The following is a 19113-nucleotide window of genomic DNA, read 5'->3' as shown; positions in this document are numbered from 1 at the left end:
CGGGGGCTTACACCCACGGGAAGCCCCCCGGCCCGAATTTCTGGGCCTATACGTTTATCTTCTTACTTGGCTTGTTTTAATAATTACAAGTTTTGTGTGTGACTGAACAAATGTGTCCTGATTGGTTGGGTGAGTGGATGAGCGATTAGCTCCCTCTATTAGTGATGTAGCGCGTGCGTGCACAGGTCATGCTTCCATCACATGGAGCATCAGGAAAAATTTACTCACCCTGTTGCAATTGTGCTGATCGACCGCAGTTCGACACAGAGACGAATGCCCTTTATTTCTCTGCATAGAACAATGCCACGTTTACCGTCAGATGTGTGGAAGCATTTTACCCCAGGCATTAAAGATGGAAAGACTGTGTACATGTGCAAACACTGTACAAAGCCATATGTAAAGAATGCCACAAAGATGCAGCAGCATTTATCCAAATGCAACAACTTCACTCAAAGCTCACAGCAGTCAGCCCAGAGTTCCTCTGCTTCCATTCAAGATGATGATGGTTCACATTCAGCATCAGGCTCCTTATCATCAGCAACTCCTGGCCCACTTGGAAGGTTCTTTGATACAATGGATAACCATAGCCAGAAGAATGCAGATGAGTGCCTTGCTCAAGCTGTATATGCGACAAGCTCACCCCTCATGCACACAGCCAATGTGTACTGGAAGTGATTTTTCAATGTTATTCGCCCTGCATACTGTCCTACCACCAGACATGCTTTGTGAAACTCAGACTCCAGCAAATAAGTAGACAGAGTCCAAGGAAAGCTCAAAGAAACGATAGAGATGGCAGACTGTGTTGCAGTTATCTCAGATGGGTGGTTGAATGTACGAGGGGAGGGCATTATAAACTACGTCGTGTCCACTCCTCTCCCAGTGTTCTTCAAGAGCACAGACACGAAGGACAACAGACACACAGGCACATACATTGATGATGAGCTGAAAGCGGTCATCAACAATCTTGGATCACAAAAGGTCTTTGCAGTAGTTACTGACAATGCTGCGAATATGAAGGCTGCTTGAGCTCAAGTGGCGGAGGCCTACCCTCATATTACATCTATTGGGTGCGCAGCTCTTGGGCTCAACCTACTCCTCAAGGACATCATGGGTTTGAGAACCATGGAAACACTGTACAAGAGAGCCAAGCAAGTTGTTAAGTATGTCAGGGGAAAGAAGGTAGCTGCAGCAACCTACAACTCCAAGCAAACGACAAAGAACAAGAACACCACACTGAAGCTGCCCAGCAACACTAGATGGGATGGCGTTGTCATAATGTACAACAGCCTTCTGGAGGGTAAGGAGTTGCTGCAAGAAATGGCATTATCCCAGTCTGGGGATATGGAAACCACCATCAAGAAAATACTGCTGGATGATGTGTTTTGGGAGAGAGTGGTTAGCAGCCTTAAACTACTCTCATCAGTAGCATCTGCAATTGCTCAGATTGAAGGAGATGACGCTGTCTTGTCAGATGTTCTCAGGCTTTTTGCTGATTTAAAAGAACAAATCAGCATTGCCCTACCTACATCCCTGCTGCTCAAAGCAGAGAAGGCAATTGTTCAATTCATACAGACGCGTCAAGAATTTTGTGTCAAGCCGATTCATGCTGCAGTATACATGCTGGACCCAAAGCATGTTGGGAGACCAATACTTTCTGGAGAACAGATCAACAGCGCTTACAGTGTGATTTCTACCCTCTCACGCCACCTCAATCTGGACGTGGGCAAAGTTCTGGGAAGTCGGGCAAAGTTCTCTAACAAGCAAGGTCTTTGGAATGGGGACGGGGTATGGGAATCATGCAAGGATATCAGTGCACATACCTGATGGAAGGAACTTTGTGCATCTGAGGTCGTCATCCATTGCATCGGTGATACTCCAAATCCCACCTTCATTAGCGGCCTCTGAACAAAACTGGTCACTTTTTGGGAATATGCATATAAAGGTGCGCAACAGGCTGACTAACAAGAGAGTGGAGAAACTGGTGGCTATCCGGACGAACCTAAAACTTATTGAGCCAGATACAGAAGTGTTCACCACACAGCTAGACAATGACACAGAGGAGGAAATGGACACGTCAGAGTCAGAGAATCAGGAGGAGCAATGATGAGTAGAAGACTCATGAGTAGAAGACACAAAAGGACAAAATAAGGACACATTACAGGCTAAATAAGCTGACGCTCTTTTTATTTTATTTTATTTTAGATGGGTCTTTTTTGTGCGGGTTCAATAAAGTTCAAAATTATAACTTAAATAAAGTTTTGAAAGCCTGTTTTATTTGTATGGAACAGTATGTCTATTTTGATGACAAAGATAATATAAGGGTCAGAGACAAAAACCATCAGTGTGCAAAAAAACTCTAAATTCCCCAAAAAGTCCCATGAAAAGTTTCCTCTTTTAAATATTCCCGGAATTTTGCAACCCTAGACAGGACTGACTCCAAGGGCCGGGCGTGTAGGTCATCTTCTCGGCTTACGCCAGTGACGTGCTACTCATGGTTGCAGATCCCATTCACTTGCGGAGGATGCGCGAGTGCCAGCAGGTCTACTCTGCCATATCCTCTGAGGATCAACTGGGAAAATGGTGGGTCAGTGGTGAGTAGACTCCCTGCCGGAGGGGCTCAGCCCTTTTGCCTGGAGTACCACTCATCTCCTCTACCTGGCAGTTTACCTTAGCCCTGTTGAGGAAGCTTGGCCAGTGAACTGGCAAGAACTAGAGGCCAAAGTCACCGCTCACCTAGGGCGCTGGACAGGAGTGCTCAGAGTGCTGTCCTACAGGGGTTGAGCGCTGGTCATAAATCAGCTGGTGGCCGCTATGCTCTGGTACTGGATGGTCACTTTGATCCCTCCCTCAGTCTGTCGCCAAGATACAGAAGAAGCTTGACGACTTCTTCTGGGACAAAAGCATTGGGTCTCTGCCACGGTTCCAAGTCTCCTGCTTAGGGACTGCGGTCAGGCTCTGGTGTGCGTTCGTACCCAGACTGCGACTTTGTCTTCAGACCCTGCAGATACCTGTACGTCGAGGATCCTCCCAGATGATGTGCGCTGGCGATAGATTTCTTCCGCACGCAGCTCCTGTTTATAAAACTGGGGTGTAGCCATGCTTCCTTGCAGGAGCTGCCTGTCTTTTACTAGGAACTAATCAGGATCTGGAACACTGTTACCTCCAGCCGGAGTTCTCCCCCATCAGGAGTGGCTGCTATCCTCGGGGAGCCGCTGCTCAGGAATCTGCACCTCCAGGATCGCAGTTTCAGGTGGCTGATGGAAGGGAGGGCTGGGCTCTGGCTGGCAAGATGAGCAGAGTCAGGGACATACTGGATGGCGGAGGAGCAGGCAGTATGTCACCACAGGGGCTGGCACAGCACATGTCCTGGCACGGCATCCGGTCCGCTGCCAAAGCCATCAAGATGCTAAAAGAGGCACTTGGCCCTGACTCCACTAGGTGTGTCAAGGAGGCTCAAGCATGTGGAGCGATCCCGTCCAAGCTGACCCTACTGTTCAGACAAAATTTCTCAGACCTCAAAACCTCCCTCAGGAGCCGGCGCCTCACAGCTTGAGCCGTCTCTTGGAGATCCTTTCCATGCCTTTCCACTCTGCAAGGAGGGGTTTCCTGTACGGGCTGCTCTTGCACACTTCGTCTTCCTTGTCTGCTGTTCGGACCATCTTGCCATCCAGAGCCTGCCTACAATTTCTGCAGCCTGGGGGAGAACATGTTCCATGTATACACAAAGTGTGAGAAGTTGCAGCCCCTCTTCCAATGTTTGATGGGGCTGCTCCTCAAATTTTGGTTGCACTTCAGTCCCACCTGGCCAAGGTGGTCATTAACAGGACCAGGCAGTGGGCAGTTGAGGGGGTCGTTAAGCCTGACTGCCTGCCTCTCTTCCGTGGTTATGTTCGCACCTGGGTGACCCGGGAGATGGAGCATGTGGAGACGGCTGGTATGCTTGAGGCCTTCCGTAACCAGTGGGCACCGGAGGGATTGGAGTACTTCATCACCCACGGAAAGAAAATTATGACTTGATTTGTCAAGTTTCATTTAAATTTGGTTTAATTTGCGGTTTATTAGTTGTGCCCCATTAAAAGGTAGCACTTGCTTCCTTTCTTATTGGTGATGGCACATACATCAATCACCAAATTCAACATAAAAGATGCAAGCGACTAAAGACTAGGCTCTACCAGTCTATCCTTCACCATCTGGCTATATAAATTTTACAGCGGTGAGGCAGAGCTTGGTGTCTTCAGCGTACAAGTGGAACCTGACGCTGTGTTTTCCGATGATGCCGCCGAGGGGCAGCATGTAGATGAGAAATAGGAGGGGGCCAAGGATAGATCCTTACGGGACACCAGAAGTAATGGTGCAGGAGCAGGAAGAGAAGCCATTGCAGGTGATTCTCTGGCTACGACTGGATAGATAAGAATGGAACCAGGCAAGTGCATTCCCAGCCAGCTGGAATAAGAAACAAAACAGTTTTTGCACAAGGAATATAAATGGAGGGAGGGTCCAATGAGTTACACAACAGAGTAGTAAAGCACAAAATCTAATCTGCTTTCCCTCACATGACTAGCTTCAGATGACAACTATAAAAATTGGAGATGATGCAAGTAAACCCAATTCACTCTTGACCATTTGCACAGCAAGATTGGCAAATTAATAAATTGCCTTCTCACCATTTCCAAGACATTACATGACAGAGTATGGGGGAAATGAGCATAATAAATACAACCAAATCACTAAATCACCACCTTTCCTCTGGTCTTCAATGAATATGTATATTCTTTTCAGTAATTATACCATGAAAGTTTATTAGATGTTACAAGATGAACTGATCAAAAAGCTATTAAAATATTCAATCTGAAATTTTATGAAATAAGAATTTAAGAACATAAGAAATAGGAGGAGGCGGCCATTTGGCCCTTCGAGCTTGCTCCGTAATTCAATAAGATCATGGCTGATCTTCTACCTCAACTCCACCTTTCTGCACTATCCCCATATCCCTTCATTCCCTTAGTAGCCAAAAATCTATCGATCTCAGTCTTGAATATACTCAACGACTGAGCAGCCATAGCCCTCTGAGGTAGAGAATTCCAAAGATTCACAAGCCATTGAGTGAAGAAATTTCTCATCTTAGGCCTAAATGGCCGACCGCTTATTGAGACTGTGACTCCTAATTCTAGACTCCCCAGCCAGGGGAAACATCCTCCCAGCATCTACCATGTCAAGCCCTGTAAGAATTTTATATATGTTTCAATGAGATCACCTCTCATTCTTCTAAACTCTAGGGAATATAGGCTGAGTCTACGCCATCTCACCTCACAGGACAATCCCACCATCTCAGGAATCAGTCGAGTGAACCTTGGTTCCACTGCTTCTAAGGCAAGTAATACCCTTCCCTAGGTAAGGAGACCAAAACTGTACACAGTACTCCAGGTGTGGTCTCACCAAGGCCCTATATAATTGCAGTAAGACGTCTTTACTCTTGTACTCCAATCCTTTGGTAATAAATACCATTTGTTTTCCTAATTGCTTGCTGTACCTGCATGTTAGCTTCCTGTGATTCGTGTACAAGGACACCCAGGTCCCGCTGAATACCAATAGTTCCCAGTCTCTCACCATTTAAAAAAATATTCTGCTTTTCTATTTTTCCTACTGAAGTGGCTAACTGCACATTTCTTCACATTATATCCCATCTGCCACGTTCTTGCCCACTCACAATCTGTCTATATTTCTTTGCAGCCTCTTTGCGTCCTCCTCACAACTTACTTTCTCACCTTGCTTTGTATTGTCAGCAAACCTGGATACATTACACTCTGTCTCCTCATCCAAGTCATTGGCAAAGATTGTAAATAGCTAAGGCCCAAGCACTGATCCTTGTGGTACCCGCACTAAGTTACAGTCTGCCAACCCGAAAATGACCCGTTTATCCCTACTCTGGTTTCTGTCCATTAACTAATCCTCAATCCATGCTAATATATTACCCCAATCCCATGAGCCCTAATTTTTTGTAATAACCTCTTGTATGGCACCTTATCGAATGCTTTTTGAAAATCCAAATACACTACATCCACTGGTTCCCCCTTATCGACCCTGCTAGTTACAACCTCAAAAAACTAAGATTTGTCAAATCAATTTCCCTTTCATAAATCTGTGTTGACCCTACCCAATCATATTATGATTTTCTGAGTGCCCTGCTACCATGTCCCTAATTATAGATTCTAGCATTTTCCCTTCTACTGATGTCAGGCTAACTGGCCTATAGTTCCCCGTTTTCTCTCTCCTTCTTGAATAGCGGGGTTACTTTTGCTACCTTCCAATCCGCGGGGACCGTTCTAAAATCTAAGGAATTTTGGAAGATCAAAACTAATGCAGCCACTATCTCTGTAGCCACCTCTTTCAAAACCCTCAGATGTCGGCCATCAGGTCCAGGGGATTTGTCGGCTTTTAGTCACATTGATTTCTCCAGTACTAGTTCTTTACAAATACTAATTTCTTTAAGTTCCTCATCATCTTAAGTTCCCCTTGGTTCTCCACTAGTTCCAGAATTTTTTTGTGTCTTCTACCGTGAAGACAGATACAATGTATTTGTTTGATGCGTCTGCCATTTCCTTACTCCCCATTATAATTTCTCCTGTCTCTGCCTGTAAGGGACCCAACGTTTACTTTCGCTAATCTCTTCCTTTTTACAAACCTATTGAAGCTTTTATAATCTGTTTTTATGTCTCTTGCTAGTTTACCGTCATATTCTATTTTCTCTCTATCAATTTCTTGGTCATCCTTTGCTGAATTCTAAAATCCTTCCAATCCTCAGGCTTACTACTCTTTTTGGCAATTATGTGCATTAGTTTAAACGTTAGTTCTATCAGAGATATAATCAGTATTTATTTTGCTGTTCTAGGACTTGAATTCACCCTAAAAAGCAGCATTTTTAACTTCAACACATACACAAAGTTTTTGCTCTCCAAGTGAAGCCACACTGTACAGTAAGATAATAAAATACATACCGTGCAAAGATCCTTATATTGGAGCTTCTGAAACTTGGTGTCAGAATTTCCTGCACACAACTCCACATACCCAAGGACAACCTGGAACACTGTGTTATGAATCGCCTGAGTGAAGTGCATGTGTAACTGGTCCATTGCAGTCTGTGGAACATTTTAAAAAGATGTTTTTGAAACACATACTGTAATAATAACCAAAGAACAGCTTGGTTCGGAATTAACTTTTCAGGAAGTTCTTTTTTAAAACCTTTTCAACCCATAATGAGAAAACTCCTTCAAATCAGTTGAAAAGTATTCTGATAATAGCGAGTTGTCCTGTGAATTCTGAGTTAGTAGTAGAATCAACATGCGCTTGAACAAACCAGCAATTAAAAAAAAAATCTCTGAAAACCATCCCCATTAAAAAACAAAATTTCCAGTGCAAGAACAAAAGCAAGATACTTTTCCTTAAGGAATAGGGGAAAACATAACCATTATCCTGGGCTGCTCTCATGTGCATCCTATTGGACCATTACAGAGCTGTATTTGCAGTACTTTAGGAGCAAATAACTTGTCCATTCTACTAGTTACAGTGAATCTGTCTCTGGGGATTGGGATCCTTCCCATTTAGCTCCAGATAATCTTGCCTTGGAGATTCTTACGCACGAAGATGGGTTTCCGTGCATGTAAGACACGCAGCTAACCAAAAATTGCCATGCAACCACATTCCAAATGACAATGTTAAGATCTAAAAACATTTGGCTTCATATTTTATCTCCATAGCAAAGGTGGAAGGGAAGCTCCGTGGAGAATTGTGCTCGATAAAGATCGAAAAAGATGCATTTATGGGGTCTGGACGCATAGTGAGTTAAGCTCACAGGTCTTTATCTCCCAGACCTGACTAAATTCACACTAGGTTGTTCAAATATAAGGTTACTCTAATGACTGCAAGGTTCCCAAAAGAATTAATTCAACCGCATTCAAAGTTCAGGGTGAGCAGAAAATCGTCCACAGCCTAAAATCAGCCATAATTCATCCGTAAATGGCAGATTCACTAATGAGGCCATAGGATGACTGAATGGTCATTGTCCTGTGCTTGTATTTTAGTTGCATGGAAGAGAAATGGAAGTTCTTTATAGATGATGGAGGCTTCAATTCTCTGCTGGTCAGCTGAACTGCGCTTGCTTCACCTGAACGCGGATGCTTGTGCACTTGAAAATTTTGTCACAACATTGAGACACCCCCGAACAAGCCCAATTGGAGGTTTCTCGCATTTGAGAGCTGGGGGTGTGGCCAGTTTTGTGCGCAGTGATTTGTTCATTCGAAGGGTTTGGTGGACAGACGTAAAAGATCGAGGAGACTTGGGTGTATAATAGTTAAACACGTAACTCACTTACGGCCAAAAGTCCACAATCTTTCAAGGGGCGTAAATTGGTTTGTGCCAAGATTACACATCTATCTGGGCACAAATGCGGAGGAAACTCCAGACCCTTATCTGGAACAGATACAGGGCAGAAAGCAGAAGGCCATCACAACAGATGATTACTCAGCTGATCTGGCCATTACACAGTATTCCTATCCACTCCACTCCATCCGTGTCACTCTAAACTCAGCAGTTTGCAGTCCCCATTAAAGCATGCCACTGATTTCTATGTTTTAGTAAGTGGGAAAAAGGAAATGAAAAACTGCCCAGTTTTTGAAAACTCCATCATTCGCAACATCATACTAAATTTCACTAAGCATCAGGATTTTATAAAGTCTATGGTACAAGATAAATGCCATAAGGTCAACCAAAGGATACAGCATATTTTTTTTTTTAAAGTGCAAACACTACAACATTAAACTGTATTTACCTGTGTTTTTCCCAGCAGCCTATATGCTAGTTGGACCTTGGTATAATGACCAACTTCAAAGTGCTTGCAGGTTTTTGATAGTGCCACATCTAACTGTTCCTAGATTAAAAGTACGTAATACTGAATTACAACACAATAATGAACAGTAAAGTTTGTACATCATTGAATCATTTTATTTTCAGGAAAGTAGTTCAAAAACATTGGACAGAAATCACATTTTAGTTTCCAACTCCCTTAAAAAAAAAAGTTTAAAAATGATTCAACTGTTAAGAGTCTCCATAGCTTTCAGTTGTGATCACTAAAGAACTGGATGAAGTAAAGAAAATGGATGCATAAAAATTTTATAACTATTTATTCTGTGCCAATAAGCATTTCTGCTTAATTCAAAAACTTAGTAAGTAAATAACAGCAGCAAATAACTTCAGTCTAAGAACACAGTTTAATTACGTAAGGGACTTTTTGAAGACATATTTTCAAGTGCTTCTTCCAAAAAGTAAAAGATTACCAATGAGCAAGTAGGCAGCAAATTCACCAAAAGGTATTCAGGTGAGGTCATAAGTAGGTGCCATCATAGTTGAAGAAGTGGGCTAACTACACATCAAATGAGCAACCAAGCTTTAATGTGAATACTAAAAAAAGCTTCCAGGAAGATCAACACCTTCTCAGCCTTCTGAGGAGATGCAAAACATGAGACTCAGTCAATGCTTTTGATGAAGCTTGCTCCTTAACTTTTACTGTCAAGAACTAGAACTACTGCCAATGTTGAGCGATACCAGAACAAGGGCTCATAAAAAGCAAAGCTTCACTTTGGGGGTTGGGTGGGGGTGGGGGGAAAGGGAAGCAGTAGGACAGTTTGCCAACATGGACATTGTATGATGCCAAATTCCAAGAGAGTTAGTTTCGCAGTGAGTTTAGCAAAATTTAAAAAAAATCTAAAAAATTGATGTTATTAAACTTGACCGCAGCCTGGTTTACTGAAGCATTTTAAACATTTTACTAGTCAACATGAATTAATGGATAGGTGCAAACGTTGGCAAACAGCTTGTATTTCTACATTCAGCAATTTAATAAGCCTCAATAAAAATAGTTTACTTCAAATCCTTACCTCAATTTGTTCCAACGTATCCTGTAATTTTGAATTCAGTTCACTTAAAAAACACAAAAAATTACATTGTTAGTTTTTCTTCATGTACTAATTAAGCCATGAATGGCATCTCATCAGTCAGGCTGTCTAAATATATTCATCTTCTCTAACCCATAAAGTTAAAAGGCTCAAAAGGTCATGCCTAAATTTTGAAATCCATTTCATTAGAAAATTTGGTAGTGCAGCAGAAAATCTTCATAGGTGGAGCCTCGAAACAAAACTAGTCTGCACAAAACTTTACAGGTCATTTGATCCTTGAGGCGAGATGGAGGGGTTTAGTGGCTTGAACTTTTTCCTACAATGTAATCATACTGTCCTGCTTCCAGTAGCTATGCTAATGGTCAGTCTTTGTTCTTTAAGGCACAAGTTCATTTATTATAAAATGATTTTAACAAAAATAGCAGCTGTAATGAACATGAAAAGAGGTCAACTTGTTTCAACAAGCTTGAAGGTGAGGCTGTAAAAGTAAAATCTGTCAATTATATCAATCTTTTCAGATTTGTAGTATAATTTTAGTCAGGTAAATTTATACAAATCTCTCAAGTGTTTGATTCATTATAGCTTCAATCTCCTCAGTAATATGAATGATGAAAACATTTCCAACAGCTGAGTTTGCACATTTCCTGTACAGAGATTCAAAAAATTAAAGTACTTGTTCGACACATCATCTTTCATGTCACTGAAATAGTTTTAAGATAGAGTTTGAAATATGCAGAATGTTAGAGAACTCTACATCCTTTAGAAGAAAAATCCTAATCATTATCGAATTAAAGAAATCTTCCTAAAAAGGAAAAATAGCCCTTCCACAAAGTCAGGATAATTTCTACAAACTAATATTTCCTTAGTGTTTAGCAAGATACCTATGAAATCTCTGCTCCATTTTGAGCAAGTCATTCCCTGACAAGCAACATAACAGGAAATAAGATCAATATTAAACTATACAAACACAGACATAACTAGAAAAAGCCATTTGGCCCACTCAGCCCATTTGTTCCAATGGATCATCTATCATTTGGGCCTTTTGATCTAGTCACATCTCCTGAGGTATCTGAAGAATAACAGGTACAACTTCCAACATAACTCTGAAATGTCACCCTAGAGACTCAACAACATTAAGCAAAAATCGCCAAAATATCAGACGAAGAGTACAATCTATAATTCAATCATAGCTGCATTTCTATAAGGGTAGGTTTTCTTTGTCCTTGCCCGCTGCCATTAGGCATGTCAAGGAATTCTACTATATAACCTTTTATGGAAAAATATACTATATAAGATAAAAATACACTATAGCCTTTTTAGAAAAATACACTATATAACTTTTTTGAAGGAAGGCATGGCAAGCTGGATTCTGGCCTCATTGAGATAAGGCAATGGTTAACCCTGAAGAGTACCTTATAAGGAACTCTACCTTATAAATTCTTTAAAACATGACAAACTGGGTTTGGAAATTTAGAAACTTAACTATGAAATAGCTATGAAAGAATTCTGGCTATTGAAATAGGACAAGTTGTTGACCCTGAATAAGTAACCTTATTGAAACAGAAGAATGGGTGGCCCCGAATGGGTAACCTTATTAAAACAAGGCAATGGTCAACCCTGGATGAATGATCTTGATTAAAACCTCTTGAGAATGACATGAGGTAAGGTACATCTGCCCTTTGCACACATGATAAACTCCCAATAGCTATTGATGATGTGGCAGTAAGCATTTCAGTAGGTCAGCTAAAAAATGATTAGTGATAATTAACTTGGATTAACAGAAACCTTATGAAAAACAACTGAAAAAGGGGTATAAATATTGGAGTCTCAAATGAGATAGGCAGACTTGCTTTAATCGGGCAAAGCGATTCTCGACTAGAGGCGGCTCTGTGGTCTACCACTCTTTGTGCCTTGGGGATCAAAGGTATTTGATATTGATGGATATCCTGTATAGAAAAGTTTAAGAACTGTAATACTGTAGCGAAGTTAAAAGTAAGATTCTCTTAAGAATAAGATTGTATTTTTTTTATCTTTTTAGAACTGTTAATGTTGCAATTGACTGATTCACCAACCATGTCGTTTAAAAAAAATTAATTTATATATATTTTTAGAATTGTCTCACAGAAGTCTTGTGTGTCAATAATTCATGAACCCAATCTCTCTACACTCTTCGGTGGAGAGTTACATATTTCTGAAGGAGATCTCCGGACCCTTATAATATCCAGGACTTTACTGTCTGGCTAAACTTATTAAAAGTGCCATCTGGAGGACGGTAACATTCTCGGGTTGCTCCTTTCCTTTAGCGAGAGATAGCCCAGGCCTTTAGACCCAGTTAAGCATCGTTAGGATTCAGCTACCTCAACCATTAGTTGAAAGTGAGCATCTGAGAAATATGCCTGATCCAGAATAGCCCCAAAAGGGCCAGGACAAGTAAAAATCTTCAGGTAAACCTTTTATCATTTATTAAAATGATTTGTTAATACAAAAATTACCCATATCTTTTCTCCCTCCCCAAACAAAAAAGAGAAACTTTGCCAAACTCTTTTAATGGAAACAACTGCCTTTTAAATCTGAACTGCTATGTTTTTCTTCTCCAGTGATGGTTTTGTCATTTTCATCCATTCAGATTTTCAATTTGGGGAAACTATTATTGAAAGCTATGGAGGAACGGCAACAATCAGACCAGATCTATAAAATGCAACCACTAAAATAAACTGGTTTTACGACTACTTTGTTTGGTCACTGCTTTTATGGTAACAATAAAAATGTGGACTCATAGCATTACATCATCTTCCAAACAAATTCCTCCCCATCCCAAACTCCTTTAAAGGACTGACATTCCCTATGCAAACAGAACCTGAAAAATTGAACATTTGTTTCTGCACTGTAAATTTTTTTTTTTTTTAATTACTTGTGGATTCTTAACCCTTCTTAAATAGAAGGAATTCTTAGGTTTTACTTTGGGCCTCTTCAATACTTTAAGCAAATGCTCCAAATTGTACTGCTGATGGAATGAAAACTGAAGTCACTAGTGTTTACTGAAATTAAAAATGGCTCAAAAAGCAAAGTCCAAGTTCTAGTTGTACCATTCCTGAAACATGTATAGCACAATTTCTCAATTGTCACATGGTAGTTTTTTTGGGTGCTGGTCATTTGTGTTAGCAAATCAACTAGAGTTATAATATCTACATTTCAGTGAAGTTTTATACTTCTAGGATTGACATTCAGGATATCAGAGATTATTTGACAGGATGAGAAAGAAACATTGCTGCAAATATGTGCTTCTGAGCAATTTCAGTGAATTTAATTTATAGCTAATACTTAAAAAAAAGATAGGAACCTATATCAGGAAAGCTTCTTCGGACTTTTTGAAGAAAGTAACTTGTTAATATAAAAGTTATAACAAACCTTGGGAGGAACAAAACACTGTCTAAAATTAATTAGATTATTCAGCAGTACAAACCCAAAAGGAAAATCAGCATGACTAGGACTAAAGTTAATTCCCAAACCGGATTTATGGCCTAATTGGGGAGCTGAACTTCAAATTTTCTTTTGTAAATCAAAGTTAATTAATGAAATTCGCAGTGTCCCATCCACTACTAAATAAATGTGATTTGGTGACACGGTTAGAAGATATTTGAAAAACAACGTAGAGAATAGTAAATAAAGTATTGATTAATTTGAACTGAGCTTCAGTCTCATCCAGCAAGCTGTGGAGGTCAAATAGAATCAAAGGCATAAGGTTTTCATATCTCTTTAGCCTTCAAATGCATTTGGCTGATGGGACCATTACCGATTTGTAGAAGAGAATGGTAAAGGCCCATGTGAAAAGACAACCGAGGACACATTGGTAAGATGGAAAACTGAGTGAGTACTCATCAACAAAGTTTGCTCTGGTTTGAGGATTTGAAGCAAATATATCTGATATGTTATTGTAGGGAAGTTGAGAATATTTCCTTGTGCCAAATTTTCACACTATGGTTGCAAAGGGTAACTGATTTTGCTGTTTTATTCCTTTCTCTCATTTGTCCTCCCTTCTCCCTCCACACATATTTGGTGATAGGTAAGGTAGTTGGGGTACTACACTCAAAACAGGTTGCAGTCGATATTCTGACACCAACTGGTAATTTGTTTCCACTTAGCTTTGTAAGGCTAAAAGTAGGTTAACAGGCAATCATGAAAGAGAGAGAAAAGAACTGCACCAGCTGACCCACTCAAAAGCAAATGGAGGCTCTAAAAAGTACTATGCCTTACCTATCCCTTCATTTGAAGTTCATTGATTAAGGATTCAAATGGACCTATCAGGACTGAATTCCAGTAAGTCTTAAAAATGAGTCTTCTGCAGTCAATAGAAAAATCACAACCTGGGCCAATGCAGATAGTAGAAACATCAAAAGAACAGTGACAAAGATCACCAATACAACAACAGAAATGTTCTCTTCCTTTAACACACCATCCCCTTCATTCATGCCTTTCTCAACTCAAGAATTTGAATTCTATAAATATTGAATTCATAGTCGATTAGCCTCTGCCAACTTAAACATTCAAAGGTCAGCAACGTCTGCTAATGCTGGAGGACTGGTTGGTGCGCTGATGGAATTTAATACCAGTGGAGTCACCTAACACTGCTGTGGCTTATGATTGGGCAAGTCCCTACACCTTATGCAAGGTAAGATCCCATTGTAGCTTTTGAAATGGAGACAATTTTGTCTTATGTTTTGGAGGCATTTCTTCAGTCCATGATTTGTCCTTAGGTTTAAAGGAATGGGTTTACACAAAGAAAATGTGGTAAATATGGTACATTTGGATTTTCAAAAAGCATTAGTGCCAAGAGACTAGTTGTGAAAAACAAGGCTATATGGGACTGAAGGTAAAGTGTTGGCAAGGATAGCTGAAGAAAAGAAGCCAGAGAATAGGAGTAAACATACACTTCTGAGATTGGCAAGACATAGCTGGCGGAGTGCCTTGAAGATCTGTGTTGGGACCACTCAGGCTTTCCATATATAAATAATTAAATATAAATAATGATGATTTCATGGAGGTAATATAGGGAGGGAGATAACAGATCTGGACATGGGCATGGAGGGAATATTAAAATGTGTTGACAATACCAAATTAGACTGCAAGGTAGGGTGTTGACAAGTCGGAGAGTAGGCAGGTCGGAGGAAAATTCAGTTCAATGTAGGTAAGTATCATTTGTAGATTTTGGGAAAAAGAATGATCAAACTTGCCTTTATATAGCACCTTTCACATTCTCAGGGCATCACAACACTTCACAGCCAATAGTTTTAAATATAGGCCTAGAAATTGGGTTGGGGCGCCAAAGTGGCGCAAAAGTCGCCTAGCGCAGGCTTTAGCAATCGTCGGATATTCAGTTTCATTGCCCCTCGAGGGACACGGGGCGAGGCTCGAGGCGCTCCGCGTCCCTCTTAGGGCGCTGAAACTGAATATCGCAGCGCAACGTGCCGCAGCGCCACACACTGCGGCACGGCACGCTGCGGTACTGCAGGCCTTCCTCCCACTGTTAAGGGGGAGGTGCCTGCAACAGCGCGATCCCCGCTCGCGAGTGCCGGCAAATGAGCCCGGCACCAAGGAGTAGTGCCGGGCTCTCGGGAAACAGCCGGCAATGCCGCGGGGGGGGGGGTTTAGGAGGCCGGGGACGGAGGTGCTGGCAGGCGGCCGCCCCGCACCTCCACCTTAACTTGCGCCGCTGCCGGCACAGTAAGGCCCCGTGAACCAGGCGCGGGTAGCGAACGGCGCAACTGCGGCGTTCGCTACCAAATATCGCGAACGGGGCGCTGCGCACACCGATGACGTCATTGGTGGCAGCGCAGCGCAAATGCCTAATGCCACCATTAGCGCCCCTGCTGAATATCGCGGGAGGCGCAGCCAGTGGCGCTACAGCCACTGACTGCCTCTTTAGGCGCTAACAGGTGGCGCTACTCACCCAATTTCTCCCCCATAGTCTCTTTTGTTATGTAGGCAAATGCAGCAGCCAATTTATGCGCAGCAAGGTTCCATAAACAACAAATGAGATAAATTACCTGTTAGACTGTTTTGGTGAGGCTGATTGAGGGATAAATGCTAACCAGGACACCAGAACCTCCTCATCTTGGAATAGTGCCATGAATCTTTTACTGCCAACTGAACAGGCAGATAGGGCTTCAAATTAATGTCTCATCTGAAAGACAGGACCCCCCAACAATGCTGCACTTCAAGTTTTGCACTGAAATGTCAACATTGATTATCTGATCAAGTCATAGACTAGAACTTGAACCCACAACTCAGCAATAGGATGCTACCAACTGAACCAAACAGATAAGAGAATGGAAATACACACTATACAAAACAATGAATTAGATGAGTAGATAGATCTATGATGCAGATGTGTATTTTTAATAATGGGATTGCAGGTGCAAAAATTAAATGGGCAATTGAGATTATGGGTAGAGACAATAAATACAACAACATAGTGTTAATGATGAATCTGTATAGGATGTTGGTTTAGGTCATGGTCAGGAATATTGTCTGCAGTTTTGTGTGTCCCATTTTAGAAAAGATAATGGAGCCACCATGGAAAAGGCACAACAAAAACTCACCAGGATGATACCAGGGATAAGAGGATATAGTAATGGCAGAAGACTTAGAAAACAGACTATTCACTGTAGAAGAGAAAGTGGATCTAATTTGGGTTAAAATTATGAAAGGGTTTCATCAAGTAAATAGAGAATATTATTTTCACTGGGTGGAGAATCAGTAACAAAAGGGGCATAAACTCAGAAGGAATTTTTTCATACAAAGGGTTAATAGGATATGGAGTGGCATAACTAACAATTGTAACCATGTTAATCACAATTTCTGAGGGAATTAGATAAACATTTAAAGAGAAATATTAAAGGCTGCAATAGAGACTAAAGTTGGTAACTCCAGTGGGAAAGGTAATAACAGAGACATTCAACCAAACGGTTTCATTCTGTTGCAATTTTCTGTGATTTCGTGGCACTGAAGCAATGCCACAGTGGGCAGAATAAATTATTCACTTTCTGGGGAACTTGAGATTCCCGGGTCTTAAGAACTTGGAATGGGATTATATGTTGTACATGGATAATTCATATACTTGAATCTCAATGTATGATCATGTTACAATATGGAGTTAGTGGGTGACCCGGAAGTGGTGCACATCTTACTCAAACTCTGCAATACCTCAGTACAACAGGTATTTAAGTTACAGAGGAGTCTATGTGGCATTTTGCGAATTAGGTGCAATTACTATGCTTTAATAAGTTTTTCTTCATATTATGACTGTACAGTGCAGGTTACGTAATCCTAGGATTTACAGATTTAAGTCGTCTATTTTCTGATTGCCGTAATTAGCATAAATTGTAAGCTGCACCATGAATATAGCAAATATCATGATGCACATTACTTTTTAAGTTAACAATGTAGAAATATTTAATGTATCATGGCAGCTTTCCCTTGCCTACTTCTATTTTTATCTCAAATGGGGCAATATATCAATAAATACACAAGGAATCAGGATGCTATCAGTTGTAACTATGAACAGTGAAACTGGGGCGGTTGGGGGAAACCAGGAAATGCAGAAGTTTGCACTTCGTACTCAAATTTACTTTGAAATCCAACAATGTTAACAGTAGCTTCATAAAGCTGCTCTGGTTGATGCTGATTTGCATATCATTTTTTAAATATACACTTAGACATCCTCCCAAGCGAAGCTCCTTTATAGAAAAAAAAGAAAATACTGTGCGTGCAAAAGTACTATTGGCGGGGATTGGGGAAAAGTGACACAAAGCATGAGGGCATGATTCAGCTATGGGGGTAATGTTGTTTTCAGGCATGTTAGCCAAAATGATATGTACCGTATCTCCAACTATAATTTGGGTTCAGGTCTGTTAAATCAGAAACGACTACACATGTATATGTATATTTTTTAAATTAATTTATTCTTCATTTATGATCAGCAAAGCAGCAACAGGACCATAGCAGTAAGGGGATACCGCCCTACATTTCTGCATAAAATGCTACCACAAAGGAAGTCAACAGTGACAAGAAACTGAGCAAGGAAATCAAGGGACGAGTAATCATCCAATGTAAACCCTCTTCATATTGTTCCCAAAACTTCAAATTAACCAGTTGATTAACCATATGTAAATGTTATGCACCAGTTATATGCACACTGTGTAACTGGTGATTGTGCTCCAAATTTTAAGAGGGCATCATTTAATATAACCTACCATGTCATGTAAAGATGCAGGTTAGACTCAACCCAAAGAATTATAATCACTGCTAATAATGAAGTATTGATGGTTGATGCACATCATATGCCATGGTGAGGTATTACAAGCCTTCCATCTTGGCTGGCACTGCCATAATGCTAACTCACTAAGACAAGGACCTTGTACATCTATCTCTTAACAGCCATAGGAAGCATTTGACCACACTACTCAATTTTAGTGCCAGACTTATGATCATACCATGTGAACGCACAGAACAGTAACAAGAGACCAGCTTTTACTGTAACCCTTCTAAGCAGACTGCCTAGCTCAAATTCATAATTATGCTTGCAGAAATCCCCTTACAATAAATCGGGCATTAGAGGAATTCTACTTTCATAGAATCATAGAATAGTACAGCACGAAAGGAGACCATTCAGCCCATCGAGTCTGTGCCGGCTCTTTCGAAGAGCAATCCAGCTAGTCCCACTCCCCTGCTCTTTCCCCACATCCCTGTAAATGTTACTATTAGCTAAGCGTCAGTTAACCTATATTCACACAAGTGATTTTCCCCTTCTATCAATGACGCTTAAGGTGGTGGCAACATTTCAGGATTTTTGCTCATTTTTTTTTATCCTTGATGGAAAGGATTTGGGAATAAGTTATGTTTAAGTACTGTGTTTTAAAGCAAAGTGATTTTGCAGAGGTTTAAAAATCCACAGACAGCAGCCACGGAGACAGAATTTATTTCTGAAGACGTGGAATTAAAACTACATGAGTTACTTTGTGAAATGTTGCAGCTCTCAGTCTACTTCAAAGTGGAAAAATGAGGCTCAGTTGACTCATCCCAGAGTCATTAGCCCCGATATTTATGGGGAGGCAGGGAGAGTGCAGGGGAGGCCAAAAATGACCGAAGAACCCGGCAAGACCAAACT

The 19113-nt window shown here is 41.0% G+C and overlaps 1 protein-coding gene across 2 annotated transcripts in view; it reads right to left on the bottom strand.

The window, feature by feature from the left end:
• vps50 (VPS50 EARP/GARPII complex subunit) overlaps positions 1 to 19113 on the bottom strand; it is a 317917-nt gene that overhangs the window by 191699 nt on the left and 107105 nt on the right. For both annotated transcript variants that reach the window (XM_085988277.1, XM_085988278.1), the window contains exons 10-12: positions 9930 to 9972; positions 8825 to 8923; positions 6996 to 7136 (exon numbers count right to left, since the gene is read on the bottom strand). In XM_085988277.1, the coding sequence (XP_085844403.1) occupies positions 6996 to 7136; positions 8825 to 8923; positions 9930 to 9972 (283 nt within the window). The remainder of the gene's footprint in view (positions 1 to 6995; positions 7137 to 8824; positions 8924 to 9929; positions 9973 to 19113) is intronic.

Source organism: Somniosus microcephalus, chromosome 5 (genome assembly GCF_052327205.1).
Source record: "Somniosus microcephalus isolate GS21.2 chromosome 5, FLI_Smic_1.0, whole genome shotgun sequence".
In the NCBI taxonomy this organism is placed as follows: domain Eukaryota; kingdom Metazoa; phylum Chordata; class Chondrichthyes; order Squaliformes; family Somniosidae; genus Somniosus; species Somniosus microcephalus.
This window is presented reverse-complemented; position numbering and strand designations above follow the sequence as displayed.